The sequence below is a fragment of the Eubalaena glacialis genome, chromosome 6 (genome assembly GCF_028564815.1).
Source record: "Eubalaena glacialis isolate mEubGla1 chromosome 6, mEubGla1.1.hap2.+ XY, whole genome shotgun sequence".
Taxonomy (NCBI): domain Eukaryota; kingdom Metazoa; phylum Chordata; class Mammalia; order Artiodactyla; family Balaenidae; genus Eubalaena; species Eubalaena glacialis.
In genome coordinates, this window is record NC_083721.1 from 97,587,922 (window position 1) to 97,604,428 (window position 16,507).

At 37.3% G+C, this 16,507-nt stretch overlaps 2 protein-coding genes across 3 annotated transcripts in view; both read right to left on the reverse strand.

The window, feature by feature from the left end:
• Positions 1–6,104: 6,104 nt before the first annotated feature.
• On the reverse strand, positions 6,105–6,281 carry LOC133093537 (DNA-directed RNA polymerases I, II, and III subunit RPABC5-like). Its single transcript, XM_061193444.1, has one exon. The coding sequence runs from the start codon at positions 6,279–6,281 to the stop codon at positions 6,105–6,107; it is 177 nt and encodes a 58-aa protein (XP_061049427.1).
• Positions 6,282–11,235: 4,954 nt separating this feature from the next.
• Positions 11,236–16,507, reverse strand: part of SEC62 (SEC62 homolog, preprotein translocation factor) — a 28,660-nt gene continuing 23,388 nt past the window's right edge. The window contains exons 7-9 of one of the 2 annotated variants that reach the window (XM_061194496.1): positions 16,281–16,400; positions 11,947–12,447; positions 11,236–11,401 (exon numbers count right to left, since the gene is read on the reverse strand). In XM_061194496.1, coding sequence (XP_061050479.1) covers positions 11,978–12,447; positions 16,281–16,400 — 590 coding nt within the window. In that variant the 3' untranslated portion in view covers positions 11,236–11,401; positions 11,947–11,977. Of the gene's footprint in view, positions 12,448–16,280; positions 16,401–16,507 lie in introns of both variants that reach the window. The other variant, XM_061194495.1, reaches the window with a different exon arrangement.

Sequence of the window (16,507 nt, forward strand, 5' to 3'; positions counted from 1 at the left end):
TTCACACATACACACTACTGTATATAAAATAGATAACCAACCAGGACCTACTGTATAGCACAGGGAACTCTGCTCAACACTCTGTAATAACCTATATGGGAAAAGAATCTGAAAAAGAATAGATACATGTATATGTATAAATGAATCACTTTGCTGTATATCTGAAGCTAATATAACATTGTAAATCAACTATACTCCTATATAAAATAAAAATTTAAAAAAATAAGGCAGCTCTCTACTATCCAATGATATGGAAAGTTTTACCAGCACATGTTTGTTAAGTGCTAAAAAGTAAGATACAGAAGAGAGGATATAGTGTGTGCCTTTAGGGTAAAAACAAAGGGTGGGAGGGAGTGAAAATAAGAACTTTTATTCATACTTTATTATAAATGCATAAAGAAACTCTGGAAGGATATCTATAGGGGAGGGGGTGGAGTGGGATGAGAAACTGGGCAGATGCAAAGTTAAGAGAGAGATTTTGTATACCCTTTATAACTTATGATTTTTGAACCAGGTGAATATAATACAAAATTTAACTTTAAAAAGAGAGAAGAAAAAGAAGATGCTCTTGAAGACCCTGAAGTATAGAAGCTGGTGAGCTCCCACATAGGACTCCCTTTTCCCCTTCTGTCTCTCTAGGCTGTGGCTCCAGCAGTCAAACCCAGTCCAGATCTTCGATGCTAATCAGGAAGCAGAATGGCAGTCAAAAGACCTTTTAAATATTTCAGTAAGTAAAGGGACACTTTTGAAATAGAATGGACAGAATTTGGTGGCTGACTATATATGGGGACTGTGGATGACTGGATTTCCAGTTGGGCCAATTGCGACTTGAGGCCAGTAAGGGGTGCAGCCCTGAAGTTCCACTTGGGACACACTGATATTGAGGTGTCTATGGGACTTAAGCCCAGAATGAGAATCAAGGCTGGAGCAGAAAATTTAGGGTCACATTTGGAGCCAAGGATATAAATGTAATTTCCCGAGGGAGTGTATATAAGGATCGAGGACAAGGAAGGGATTTGGGGAGCCTCAACACTGAAGAGGCGGATAGAGGAGTAGTGACCAGAAGCAGAGAAGAACCAGGAAAAAGCCATATCCTGGATGCTGAAGGAAGAGGGAAGTTTAAGAAGGTGGGAGGTGGAGGACTGGTGGCTGATGGTGATGAATGATGCAGAGATAAAGTGGAATGAACGCTCAAAAGAGGCTGCTTGGCTTAGCAGTTGGGAGAGGCTGTACTTATTCAAATAGCTTACTATTTTGGAAACTCTGCCTCTCACTAAAAAGCTGATAAGGGTAAATAGTTCTCCTCCCTGACTCCTGGGTGAGAGGCCAGACCCCTGACCCAAGGTCAGCCAGAAGGATGCTCCCACCCAGGACCTTGACCCTTGAAAGAGTGATGCAAAGAGTTGGGGCAGTCAGATCAATCAAGCAGAGGTGTGATAGGAGGATTCAATGGCATGGAGACCTGAGTAGCCTGTTCTGGTGGCTGGGTTCTAGGTTGCCAGATATTTCTTTGTTCATTCCTGTTTTCTAAGCATACTTTTCCAGTTTTCCCTTCAATCTTGGGAGCCACTCAATATCCTTCCCCGTAAATCCCATTTCTCCTTCCTCTAGCCAGAGCTGGTTCAGTTCTTTACAACCAAGAACTCTGAGACATACAAAGATCTCAGCAATAGTAATTTTGGAAGAATGTTCGATAGAAACCAGCTGGCAGTGGGTTAAACTGAAGTGGAGAATAAGACTCTTAAAAAGGACGAGGAGTGAAGGGAGGAATAAAGATACTTAGGAGAGAAGAAAAGTGGACAGAAGTTGTTAGAAAAGGGAGGTCTGAGCACCCTTGTAGGCTGAAGGGCAGAAGCCAGTGGAAAAAGCCAGTGGAATAAATTCCTTCCTTACCTTGATATCTAAGGCCTCCTGCAAAATGATTTCCTCCTGGCTTTCAAGACTTAATTCCTGATAAGCAACAAGGTCCTACCGTACAGCACAGAGAACTATATTCAATAAACCATAATGTAAAAGAATATTAAAAAAGAATGTGTATATATATGTATAACTGCATCACTTTGCTGTACAGCAGTAATTAACACAACACTATAAATCAACTATACTTTAAAAAAACCCCTCAATTCCCAATATTCCCTATGATTAAGACAACTGGGTCACTTACTACTCTCCACAAAGTGATCCTTATCTGTCTTTGTTTTTTGTTTTTACTCAGCATATAGCCTTGGCCTGGAGTCTTTCCACAGATCATCCTATTGATCCCATTGGGCCTCCAAGTCTTGAACACCATTGCAGTCTTTTTCTGATCCCTGAGTGTGATTTCCTCCGACTTTAAAACTCCCAGAGTACCTTGTATTTCTCTTATCACCTCTAATCAGATTGAGCCCTTGAATGATAGTTATTGGTGTACTGTCTCATTGCTCCCATTGCATCTTCTTGGGATTGTTATCCCTGCAGCATTCACACAGCACAGGGATTTACACATGGGGGGGGGGGTGCTCAGCAAATACTAGTTGAACTCACAGTGAAGGGAACAGAAGAATTCTTAATAGGGACTGAGGTTTAATGGTCAGAGAGTTCTCAGGAAACTGCTCTCCCAGCCAGGAATCCACCCTCAGTGGATAGTGGTGGCTCTGTCTGTGCATCCAGTGTTAGACTGGGGAGACAAGGCAATGGCACTGCACTTGGAGTCCCAGTCTGAGGGAAACCTCCACTCATCTGTGTGGTTCTCTCTCCCATCCAGGATGTGACTAATCATCCGTGCAAAGTGATGCAGCTGTTGCTACATACAATATGGATCTCCCAACGTTGAAAAGTCCAGCATAAAAGAGTACATAAGATAGTTCCATTTTATATGATGTTAAAAACAGGCAGAAGTGAGCATGGTGGGGAAGGGAAGAGTCAGGTGGCTGGGGGCGGCATGGGGGTTTCTGGGTGCTGGTGTTCTACTTCTTGGTCTGACTGATGTCACGTGGGTGTGTTCACTGTGACAATTCACTGAGCCATACACTTAGGATTTGTATACTTTTCTTTAGGTATGTTACACTTTATTTCAAAATTTTATTTAAAAAGATTTCCTGTGCATGTGTGCATTTCTTAATTATCCAATTGAGCTGTTCCAGCAAGAGAACATTAAAAGGCAACAGGAAGTTGGTCACACACAACATTAAAGCAAACCCCCTTCTCTAAGTGCACCATTCTTGGCTGCCTTGATCTGCAGGAGGATCTTATGTTGCTGCAGAAGAGACTGAATTTTATAGTACAAATCTGTTTGAAAAAAATTCCCGTAATTACATGTTGTATCAAGAAAAATAAAATCAGCCAACAGGAAGGAAATGGAATTGTTCTCAGCAGCACAGAACAATGTCTTGGGTTGCTTCCTCTTTGTAGTGCAGCATAGGGTAAACAAAATGAGCATCCTGATGGATTTTATTTTAAGCAGATGTAACTATGATAAGCACAAGATACTTAAGAAATAAGTGGAATGCTTGTTTGACATTGTCCCAGATGTTAAGGCTGTGTACTGGAAGCCTCCATCACAGAGGCCCAAGGAGTTATTCTTTTGTTCCTTTCCTTTCTACTCCAACAGTTTGTGGTTATTTTTCACTTGGATTTGTAAACTCCTGGAGGGCAATATTCCCAATTCTGGAAAACATCCGTTGGTGGTAAAAAGGAAGCACAGGGAATGAGTGATTGCAGCGGTAAAACCCTTGCTTGTCGCAGAAGCGCTACCCCAATCGTCTTCCTTTTTTGCCTCCCCAGTCTTTCCTTCATGATCTAAGCCCCACAGCACCAATGTTTTGTCTCCATGGCACATAGGGTTTGACTCTGTATTTGCCTTATCTTCCCCCACAAGGCTGGAAACTTTCAGGTGGCAGAGACTGTGCTATTAGGGTAGAGGATGGATCTCCCTCTGCACCGTGTTTGCTCTTGTATGGGCAGAGGCTTGCTGCATGCTCCTTCCCTGGGCTGTGAGCTGCTTGGGGGCAGGGACTACAGGTTCCTCATGTCGTATCTTCCTTGTTTGGTACATAGTAGGGGCTCAGTTGGCCGAACGAAGAAAAGAAGGGAAGGTGGATCGGGTCTCCCAGTTTCAAGAGTCTTCAGATGACCAACTTCCTGAGTGCTGCAGAAAACTGTAATTGCCTCGTGGAAAAGCAGTCTATGGTCTATATTGGGGGTCTAAATGGCATTCCTTCTGTCCCTACTGGTCACCACACTCCTCTTAATCTGTATAGGGTGGAATAAAGACTGTGAGTTGGGGGAATTCCCTGGCGGTCCAGTGGTTAGGACTCAGCACTTTCACTGCCTGGTAGGGGAACTAAGATCTCGCAAGCCATGCGGCATGGCCAGAAAAAAAAAAAGAATGTGAGTAGGCAATGGGGCTGAAAATTTGAGCTTGTTTCCCAGGAATTGGTCCCCTTGCTCTAGGGAAACTGTTTATAATTGTGCCTTGGCATTGATGGAAACTTTAAAACAAACATTCCATGCTGCCTTCCAGTACTGTTATTTAATAAGTCACTTTGGTTGGAGCCTGAGGGAATCACTAGACATCTTCAGAGTCCTTGCATATGCTGTTTTTAAGAAATAAAATTTACAATCTGTCCTTAGGAAAGAGACTGAATTGGAGGCAGGCTGGAAGATGAGGTAGAAGCAAATGTATAGGAGTTTGAGAAGTGGAGAACTCTGAGGGTTCTATTAAACAGTGAGAACAAAGTTATTAAGAATAAGAGTTTCAATCTTGTAAACCTTGCAGAGTATATGCAACTAGAGAGCAGGGATGGAGATGTGATCTGTCTTACTTAGGTAGCATCTAATAGCTCTTTCTAGTCGTGAAGTCTGACAGATATTGTATAGACTATATATTCAATAAATGCAGACCAGTTTCTACATACTCAATTGCTATTTTCTTCAGTTGTAGACTAATTTGTTAGTAATCTTTACTTTTTCTTTGCAGTACAAACTGCTATAATTGTAAGAGGTAAAGATATGGGTAAGTTAACCATTAAATCTTCCTCACCTAAATCCCTCTTATGTTCATCATCAAACACATCCTAATGTGAAATCTTTGTAACATGCATTTGGCATATACTTAGTCTCAGGTTAACATTAAGTTCACAATTTGAAGCTTGAAGTTGATGAACAGAAATACAATTTAAAATCATAAGCTGGTCAATGATTTGTCCTTCTGGAAAAAATGTTAAGTCTGTAGTTTCACACATGTTCTTTTTCCAGATCAGCAATTTTTGCATATTCTAAGTGCAAGGTACTTGCACTTATTTAATACATTTTCCCACCTCAGTGAACTCACAGTTACACAGGTAAGAGTTTAGAAGTATAAACGTTAAGTTTTAACAGTGGTTGTCCCTGCAGGGTAGATTTGGGGGTTTTCTGTTTCCTTATTTTTGCTTTTAAGTATTTTCTGAGTTTTCTGTAATAAGAAAAAAATCTCTATTTTAAAACAAGAGGGAAGTTTTGGTTAGAACACGTAAATTTAAGAACTATTAGAAATATTCAGAGAATCTGATGGTCGCTCCAAGAGCCACATCTTCTCCTTCCCTCTAGACTTGCCCCTCATGAGCCCATTTCCATGTGGTTAGTATAGTCTAAGATGCAAATTTGATTGTGGCACTTCCCCACTTTGAGTTAATTCCCTCCAACAGAACTTCAGTGTCACTGTTCATACTTATTATCCTGTGTAAGTTGGTCATCTTTCAGTTCCAAGGGACAGAGCCTCACAAAATAGCTTAAGCAAAAATGAGGAATTCGTTCACTCATGTAACTGAAAAATCCAGGCAGGGCTAGATCTAGGAGTTCCAAGATGGCATTATGTCTTGTCTTTCCTGGTTCTGCTTTTTTCACGTTGGTTTTATTTCTAGGCAGGCTTGGTCCACCTGAAGGAAACACAGCCATTGGTGCCTCCAGGCCCACTTGGTCCTTAGAACTCTAGATCCTGAAGAGAGGACTTGGATTGGTCTGGGTTGGGTCATGTGCTCTTCCATGGGGCCAGTCACCCTAGAATGGAATGAGGAGACTACAGAAGAGGAAGGAGTGTTCCCCAAAGGAAGAGATTTTAAGCAAACCATGACCGGGCTCCAGAACCATCACTTCTGCAGGGGTGCATAATTGAGCAGCTTCTCGGTCAGGTCCATGTGGGCCAGCGGCACGCAGCACTGCAGGGAGTCCTCCTGGGTGTTCTCGGCTTGCAGCAGCCCCAGGCAGGCCGCCCACTTGTTGCTGACGATCCTGCTACACGTGAAGCAGTGCACAGGTATGATCATGGCAACAGCACAGCATCTGGCTGGTCCCGAAGGCTGTCCCACCATGGAACTTGCTAAATATGTGTTAATGAAGTAGACATGAGCTGTGAATCACATTAAATACTAAATTATGCTAAATTAAGTATCACTGGCCTTTGAATATAATGTTATAGTCTCACTTGATATTGGTGTATCTGATTAGCTAGGTAAAGGGGTCTTACCTTGGAGTCCACAGACCTCTAAGGGATTTGATAGAATTCAGAGGATATGTGAACTTGGATGGGAAAAAAATTACTTTTTTTTCACTAGACTGTAACTGAAATTTAGTATTTCCTTTGATTATAAATGCATACAACAATCCAGAGTTGTTTTAGGCAGTAACGTGACTTCGTCACTAACAGAAATCAGGTCTTTTCATATCACATTACAGTTGCAGAGATCTCAATATATTGTTCATGCTACTTCAATGTCATAGTAGTTATTAAACTCTCTGCTAGATCTGGCTATTAAATGAACATATATTACTGTATCACACATGTACATATTTTGATAACTTACACTTCAACATAATTGGTTTTGTAATGCTATGCATTTTATTTTCTGCACTTAAAAACATTATTCTGAGAAAGGATCCATGGCACAAAAAGTTGAAGTGATCTAGGTATTCACTTAAAACAAGATGAGACCAAAGTGTGATGATTTGACTCCAGAGAACCTTAGCCCACTCTACTCTTTCGACTGCCATGCTGAAATAGAGATGACGAGCCTTTTGGACAATCCAAAAACTACAGACCTATGTGTGATTTACTTTAGTTTCAGAGGGTCTCTGGACTAGGTTAGAAGAGTGGAGTAAATGCATTTGGACCTACTCAAAAACTTATAACTAAATGCTGCAGACATTGGCTTAGGAGCTTGCTAAAGAAGACAAATTTGTTTCTTTGTGTGGTTATCTGCATAGGTGTCTACCAGAATAGGATTTTGGTTATCAAAACTCTTAGGGCAGAAAATCTACAAACAACAAATGCTGGAGAGCGTGTGGAGAAAAGGGACCCCTCTTGCACTGTTGGTGGGAAAGTAAATTGATACAGCCACTATGGCGAACAGTATGGAGGTTCCTTAAAAAACTAAAAATAGAATTACCATATGACCCAGCAATCCCACTACTGGGCATATACCCAGAGAAAACCATAATTCAAAAAGACACATGCACCCCAATGTTCATTGCAGCACTATTTACAATAGCCAGGCCATGGAAACAACCTAAATGGCCATCGACAGACGAATGGGTAAAGAAGATGTGGTACATATATACAATGGAATATTACTCAGCCATAAAAAGGAACGAAATTGGGTCATTTGTAGAGACGTGGATGGACCTAGAGATTGTCATACAGAGTGAAGTAAGTCAGAAAAACAAATATCGTATATTAACTCATATATGTGGAATCTAGAAAAATGGTACAGATGAACTGGTTTGCAAGGCAGAAATAGAGACACAGATGTAGAGAACAAACATATGGACACCAAGGGTGGAAAGGGGGGGCGGGGGTGGTGGTGGTGGGATGAATTGGGAGGTTGGGATTGACATATAGACACTAATATGTATAAAATAGATAACTAATAAGAACCTGCTGTATAAAAAATAAATAAAATAAAATTCAAAAAAACCCCCCCCAGAAAACAAAAACAAAAACAAAACTCTTAGGGCATGCTCTGTAAGGTTGTGAGATACTTTCTAATAATGTTTGGGGACAAGGACCCATCAAAGAGGTAAACTCTTCATCAGAATTGTTCTCTAGGAATTTCTCTGGTTTACTGGTCTTGGTTCCCAATAGGAAGCAGATGGTTCTCAAATTAAGATACTTTGAGGAGATACTAACAAAGATGTGGGGTGTAGGGGAGCCAAAAGAGGAGGCACAATAGCTTCAACAGCTCCAGGCTAGTATCAGCAGAGCTGACATCACCCCTTGGCCAGAAGGGAAGAGAACAGGAAGTGGCAACTCGAAGGAAAGGAGTGAAGAAAAGTTTAGAGGAAGTGGTAACCTTTGACTATTGAGGCAGCCCATAGTGGGAGAGCAGAGAGGTTACCCTGACCATCCTCAGATCTCCAGCTAGGACACTCCTTAGTCACACCCACCCAGAAGCCAGGAGGCGAAGCAGCCCACTGCTGTGGTCCACTCATAAGTCTCTTGAGGGCAGAGAGCAGAGTGGAACTGGAGAGGTAGAGATATCCAGCACATTTGGCAAATCCCTACCATAGCACTTTTCACACTATCTGATGGTCCAAGAGGGCAAAACTTTTTTTAAAATTCATGGCTACACCTAAAATTCTGGCACGTTGTGTTTGGTATTACTGAACAAATGGACAAAGAACTGAAATACTGCTAAAACAAAGAGTAAAAGGAAACTACTACATACAATTAGGAACTAAGTATTTACTTTCAGACAGAATGGATATTTAAAATGTTATGGAAATACTGGAGCATGATTCAGCAATAAATCCTATTCTGTAGATCATACAGATACGTCACAGCTTTATAATACAGTTAAGTACAGTTGATCCTTATTTGTGGATTCTGTATTTGTAAATTTGCCTGTTGTTTAAAACATTTGTGGTGCTTTCACAATCATGCAGGGGTGAAAAATTTGACTTGCCCAATGCATATGTTCCCAGTTGAGGGTGACAAGTTGACATGCTGTGTCCTTGGTTCAGCTCTCTTAAACAAGCATCCTTTGCTCTATTTAGTGCATTGTTTTTTGCATTTTTGTGCTTTTTTACTGGTGATTTTACTGTTTAAAATGGCCCCCAACTGTAGTGCTGAAATGCTGTCTAGTGTTCCTAAGTACTAGAAGGCTGTAATAGACCATATGGAGAAAGCACGTGTGTTAGATAAGCTTGGGTCGGGCATGAAGTTATGGTGCTGTTGACCATGAGTTCAATGTTAGTTAACTCAACAAAACAGAAAGACACCTAAAACAAATTTATGTATTGATTAGTTGGTGAAAATGTGGCCAGAAGCTCACACAATAACCCCAGTATTTCCCCTAGGAGCAATGATTCAGTATTTGTTAATTCCGTGTTGGTGGTGACTTTACAGAACCTAACTACACGAATAATGATGATCAACTGTACTTATTGTTTTCCAATTCCTCATAAAGATTCAAAAAAGAAAATTCAATTTACAAAAGACACAAGATGATTCTTCTATAGTTAGCAGCTAATTGGTACTCATAATGTAAAACCAGAAGGGGGGAAAACATTAAAACCCATCACCACTGCATAATTTTAATGTGATATATTAAAATTTATTACTTTTTGATAGTATTTGGCTAAATCCAAATTATTTCAATTAAAGTCATCTAGAAGGCCATATAGTTTGAAAATTAAAGAAATCAGTGGCAGGGAAAAGGAGAAACAACCTATTTAATACATTGACTTTACAATCACAAATGCATTATTATTATTATTTGGACTCAGTTTGTTAATTCAATCCTGCTTATTAGTTAAGTCAATTTATACCCACTCCACAATAAATCCTACATTATCCAAAAGCTTCATGCTTCTATTTACAGTAGCATAGCAAACCTGAAGTTTTTTTTTTTTTAAGTCACGATTCCAATGACTAATGTAAACAATTTTCCATGCTCTGGCATAAGAATATTTAATGTTAGTCAACAAAGACAGCCATCTATTATTCTGAGAAATATAACAGTGGCAGTCTTTTGATTTTTTGTTTAAAGTATACAACCTTGAATAGTAAAAGAGCTGAAATTTCTAACTTGCTTTCTAACCATAGTAAGAATGACATTTTCCCCCAGGGACCACCAAATATTTATAAAAATTTTTACTAACATTCTTTAAGAATCCACACATATCGATAAGAAGCTGACTTTCCTGCCATGCTCCAAATGTCTTAAAGGTTAGACATAGTACATATATTATAAAGAGTTTAAGGATAAATATTGAGTGCCTGGGCATTATCACAACAGTAAAGGTTAAATCATTTTTATTTCTGAAAGACACTTTTGGTACCATTATCATATCCCAAAATAGATATTAATGCTACTGGTGATTAAGAAGCTCAGAAGTTATAATTATGCATCCCTTTTGGGGAAATAAAGCAGAAGAGCTCTGAAAACGTGAGGGGAAAACACCCAGGCACTTAAACCAATGAACATTTGCTAGGAGGAAACTTAAACTGATTGCAGCCTTGATAGAGTTGCATTAACATCAAATAGCCACATTTCTGTCCACTTAACAAGGAATACTATAAAGAAGCAAACAAGCCATGATTAACAAAATGTGTCAGTATACAGACAGTGTACTTTTTCACAATTAGAAAAATTTAACATCTTTAGTCTAACACTTAGGTGGGAAACTGCCTAAAGAAAAATGAAGACCTATACACACCACCTACTTCAACTACAAAGCAAAATGCTCTCACTGTGACTGAAGGAAAATAATTTAATATTCATTATCATTTTATAAGACTATAACTCCAAGGAATGATTATGCTCATAGGTAAACACATTATTTTTCCTAAAGATTTGTAACTAAGGTTTGCAAGACATGAAATCAAACTGCAAAACTAGTTTAAAGCAATTAGAGTCCAATGGTTCTCTTATGTTTTCTTTTATGTTCTTTATTTTAAATCGATATTTTAGAACAGTAAATTATCTTTCATAGCAGTCCTCCTGGTCTGATAATACAGCACCCCATTTCTGAATGTAGAGATTTAAGATAAATCAAAATGAACATTAAGGCGTACAAACAGCTACTTTAAGTCTGCTCTTATTTCATAGGATCGTTTTAATTCATATTCAAATACATGGAATGTTGGCACAAAACTGAAGCTGCTGCAGAAAGATCACAGATGTTTTCTGGGTTATTGAAACTTCCGTTTCTCTAAAAACATATGCTTAAATGGTCTTAATTTTACAAATTTAAGTGTTGAGAAAATGTCTAAATAAGAAGTCAATTAAAATAAAATGTTTATTTGTAAATTATGTACAGAATACATTTTACTTTATGACAAGGAAATGGGAAGAAGAGCCATCACCTTCCAACCAATGCTGCTTGCTTCCTCTGTTGGAGATGACCACCTTACTCTGACTCAGTCGTACAAATCAGTTTGGATTTCCTAAGTTGGAAAAGGAGAATTTGTAGTTAAACTAAAAGTGTTGCTGCATTATTACTAGTTGGCTTGTTTCCACAAAATGCTTTTGAACCCTGCTAACTCGGAATCTTGGAAATTTTCTGGTATAATCAACAAAAGCTAAACTATCAAGAACAATAATTTAAGCATTTCAACTTAAAGAAACTGTGAAATGGCTACATAACTATGCATAATCTGAAATGTTGGTGTTTGTTTTTATCCCTTTTAGTTATTTTGATTAGTCTAACAGTAAAAAGCCATACAACTATCAAAAAATGTCATTAATGTAAATGTCACTGTGGAAAGTGCACCTTTGATAACTATCAAAATAAATGAGACCTATTTACTGTAAAATTATCAAATAGATAAAACTTACAAATGGCTTTAGACTGTACCAATAATAGTATTACATGAAATGAGGGGCTGAATATAACTGCTTGGATGTCAAATCCACTTCAGTAAATGGATTTAAAGAATGCTACAAATGTCATGTGTACATTATGATGATCAGCCAACCTAGAAAATCCAACCTCTTGCACTTTAGTCCCCAAATTAGTCAGATTATGATTTTTCATGTGAAGATTTAGTTGTTTCTCCATCACTGTCGTCTTCTTCCTCCTCTTCACAATCCCCATCTGTTTGCTGTTCCAGTTCCTCTTTTGTGATCATTTCAAAATCATTCCCATTTCCACTACTGTGTTGGGATCGGTCATCTTCTCGCCTGTCACTGTCTGTGTCTGAATGCCGTTCTCCACCTGAGCCTTCTGTTCCATGATTTCCTGGTCCTACTTTTCCTTCCTCATCTTCCTTTTTCTCACTGTCTGACTTTTCCTCACTGTCGGACTTCTGCTGCTTTTTGGTTTCAGACTTCTCATCTTTCTTTAAGTCTGCTTTTGGTCCTTTATATTCATGTGTGTACAGAGGCCTGAAGGAGTCAATGAAGCCCACGTCAGCAGTCAGATTTGGCAAGAACCAAAAATGGTGCCTTCCTCCAGTTATGAGCCAAATGATGAGAAATAGAATGCAACGAGCTGTGGGAGAAAAATTTCTCTAATTGAATAATTCAAGCATTGACTCAGAAAGTACGGAATATTTGTTAATGAAAAAGTGGGAAAACATTCAGAGTTTTATTATTTGCATATTACATGCACCTTAAGTATAAACAATTAAATCCTAGTTTAGCAGCTATCAACAGTATTCTAGGCACAGAGCATTCTTCTCTGAACTTGAGGGCATAATGCTACAATGCCATTCAAAAAATTGCTTTTATAATTTTTTAATTCGGGTGCTGTTTCATGGATATACTTATGATTTACGCACTTTGCTATGTTATAGTTCAATAAGCACAGCTGCCAGTTGGACCCTGAAGTACACATGAGACCACGGTAGAAGAAAAAGGAAACAAATGCAGGATGAAGGATACCTTAAGCAGCCTTAAAAAGGAGAAAGCAGGGCTGCACCATGACTTCCCTAGACCCCAGACACTTTTGTCTTTGTAAGGCAATTCCTTCATTAAAAAATATTAAAAATTCTGCTTTTCCGACCATACTGGTACAAATACAAATATAATCCTGCGCAGGTTCACTATGATATACATGTGTATATATTATTACTTTTGATTTTAAAAGAAATGAAAATGAAACAATTTCCGTGGGCCCCTAAATGTATCATGAGTTCAAGGCATGTGCCTACCCTGCCTAAAGGATAAGTCTTCTAAGAAAAAATACTTTTGAACAATAAGATAATGTTTTACTAAAAGTTACGAGTTTCTGAAATAAGTATATAATTTCTGTTTATTTTGAGGACCAACCTTCTCCCAATATTAGGAAACATACAATGCTAATGAAAGCCAGATTGCTTCAACAAATAGGTTTGAAGTTACTCTTTTAGAGCAATATATGACAAAACTGCGGTTTAGATAATGGAAGAAATTGAGAATTTTAAAGTTTATAGTAATGAGCTATCACAAACACAAACCCCAATATTTCATATAGTTTTCTCTTATTTATCAAACATATAGAAGAGCTGAGTGAGTGATTTGCCTGGTTTTTCTTTTTCTTTTTTTTAAGGTCATGATTATGTGAATGTTATGGACTAATCAATTATGACAGGTTTTTTGGTTTTATTTTAGTTCTTGTTTTCTTTACTGATAATTGTATCATTGTTTTCAAATAAGACCTGAGAAAAGCTCATCTATGTTTCTTCCATTATATTGCTTTGGACAAATAAAATGGTTATAGCTGCCTTGACTTTTATAAAGCAGTAATTTCTGTTTTCACAAAAGAACATAAATATTCTGAAAGACTGTGTGTGTATACATCAGTATCTTTTGTGGTACAAACAGAAAAGGCAAATATGCTTTGAAATTATGGAATTATCAGTGAATAAACCCCACTGATAAAAATAAATAGTGAACATCTCTTAAGGAGGCTGCATATTTTTCCCTCCAAATAGAATTATGATGTTATGATAGGCTTTGAAGGGTTGTAAGACAGACAGTTCATAATATGAAATCTTGCCTCAAATCCAAGAAAGAGCAATATCGAAATGGCAAATAAAATCTAAATTCTAATGTCATATATAAACTGGGTATAGCAGAATTCTAACATTTTTTACAGTTTTTCTCTATGTGGCAGTAGATTATCAGGGGCAAAAGGAGAGGAATCATGAGAAAACCGCTGTGATATGTACTGTCACACCATTTCTATACTAAAAGTGACATATTTAGAAAATCGGCAAAGATCTTATTTTAAATGGCAATACTAAGAATATGTATTCAAAGTAGCACCAAATATAATTTTGACCAATATATAATACTTCATGAGATAATATTAAAAAAATCTCCAATTTACAAGTGGGGTACAGATCAAAACCATTTGAAAGTATATTTGGAATCTTCCAAGAGAAACAACATTTTCTAAGAGAAGCAACGAAAACGTTGGGTTTATTTTCTGATTTGATTCACAAGACTATTTAATGCACAATGCTACTTAAATCCATGGTGTATTTAAAATGAAAAATTATAGAAAACATTACTGAAGAAACAATACTTTAAAAAGCAAAACAAGATAATAACCATAAATTACTGTGAATATTGGTTTAAATAAAAGATAACCAAATGGGTTAATTCTATTCAGTGGAGTTAAACCTTTACTGAAAAATTTCAAACAGCTTCTAAATTTTCAGAGATTTGGGAACCAGAAGACACCAACTTGATTAGTATATCTAATGGCAGATAAAAGTTTATGGCTTCTCATTCTTGATGCAGGTAGTACACTACCACGAATTACCTGCTTCACACTCTTAGATATTATTTCTTGGCCTACAAGTGTGCTGTTACATGCAGAAACTTCAGGGGCTATTTTCAAGGTGACTAATCTAGAGGAAGGAAAAACTGAAAGGTGGATGAAAAAGGCTTCACACACAGTCAGAGATCCCAGAAAAAAATGGAGGCCCATAAACAAGATGAATTGAATGAAAATACTCAATGAATTCCTGGGTCCATGGGTGGTGGCACCAACTCAGGACACTTTGATGTCCAGGGTGAAGGGATGTGCAGAGGGGAACTGCTTAGGGCTATAGCAGTAATGTTTTATAAACATAAGAATCTATTACATTATATATCATAGAATCTCAGAATAACACACACCCTCCTCAGATAATCTTGGTCAAATCATGTCCTCTAAAAACAGATATTAAATCATTAATGTGGATATTTAAAAACATTTCTATAAAGAAGTACTCCTATATGTCCTAGTGGAAAAGCTTATTTGTCATTTGAGGAAAACAATCAGAACTTAGTACCATATACCAACGTAAACTCTCGATGGTTCAAATAATTATATATAACGTTAAAAAAAAAAAAATCACTAAAGAGCTTTAGACAAGCATAAAAAAATTCCTATTTCTTTCCCAAAATGAAAAACTAAATTAGACCAGTTTACCCTATACAGGAAAATCTTCAAAGACTAGAATTTTAAGCAAAATAATACTTGTTTTTTCTCATAGTAACATGTTCATTGTAAAAAATACAGACAAGTGTAAAGAAGAACATTAAAATCATTCAAAACTACCACCACCATTTATATTTAGGCATATTTCCTTATAGTCAAACCCTCCTTGGCACTATTTCCATTTCAAACAAAACAAAACAAAAAAACAAAAAAAAGTTCCTAATTATATAAGCAAAAAATACCCCATTATCTTAATTTTATCATTTGATAACTAGTGATGAGCATTTTTCATATATTTATTAATCAATTGTTTTGAATTTCCTCTTTTGAATTGGGTTATTTTTATATTGTTATTTTTAGCTATGAAAGACCCCAATCAACCAGAAACATAAAATAACATTATTTACATTTTCTTGTTGATTTTTAAAAAGCATTTTACAACCTGTTAATGCATCAAGAATTTATCTTGGTACATGGTACAAACTGATTTTTATTAAAAATGGCAAATCAATTGTTTACAATCATTTACGGTATAAAATGTAAATGTTTAAAATAAATTTCATTTGCCTTAAGTAAAAAAAAAAAGTGTTTACTGAAAGTATTATGTCTAATAAATGATCAACCACTGTAAAAATACTGAAGTCCTTGTGGTAGTTAAATCTTAAAGCATAACTATTTGCAGATTGAGACATATTAAATCCTTTCATCACAACAGACCAAATCTAATCAAGCACATATACTACTTCAAGCCTGAGTCAGTTTTGGGATATGACCCAAAAAGTAGGCCCATATACTTCTTGATTCACTTACATTAATTTTGCTGTTAAACTTTACTGAAGCTCCAGATTACAGTCCAAACTGCTCAATATCTACCTCTTACCGAGGTCAGTCTTACTAATAACAATACTTACCAACAGCAAGGAGAAGAATGCTGGCTACAAAACAGCCTGCACCCACACTGAGGTAATAAACACCTACTCTCATTTCTGCTGGCCAAAGAGGGAAGAGGGTGGCTGCTATCACTGCAATCACTGGAACAAGAAATGAAAAAGTTACATACATAACCTTTAGATTAAAATTTTAAATGGCTTAGCTGCCATAACAGTGAATATACTCCTAGGGGGAGAAATAAAACATA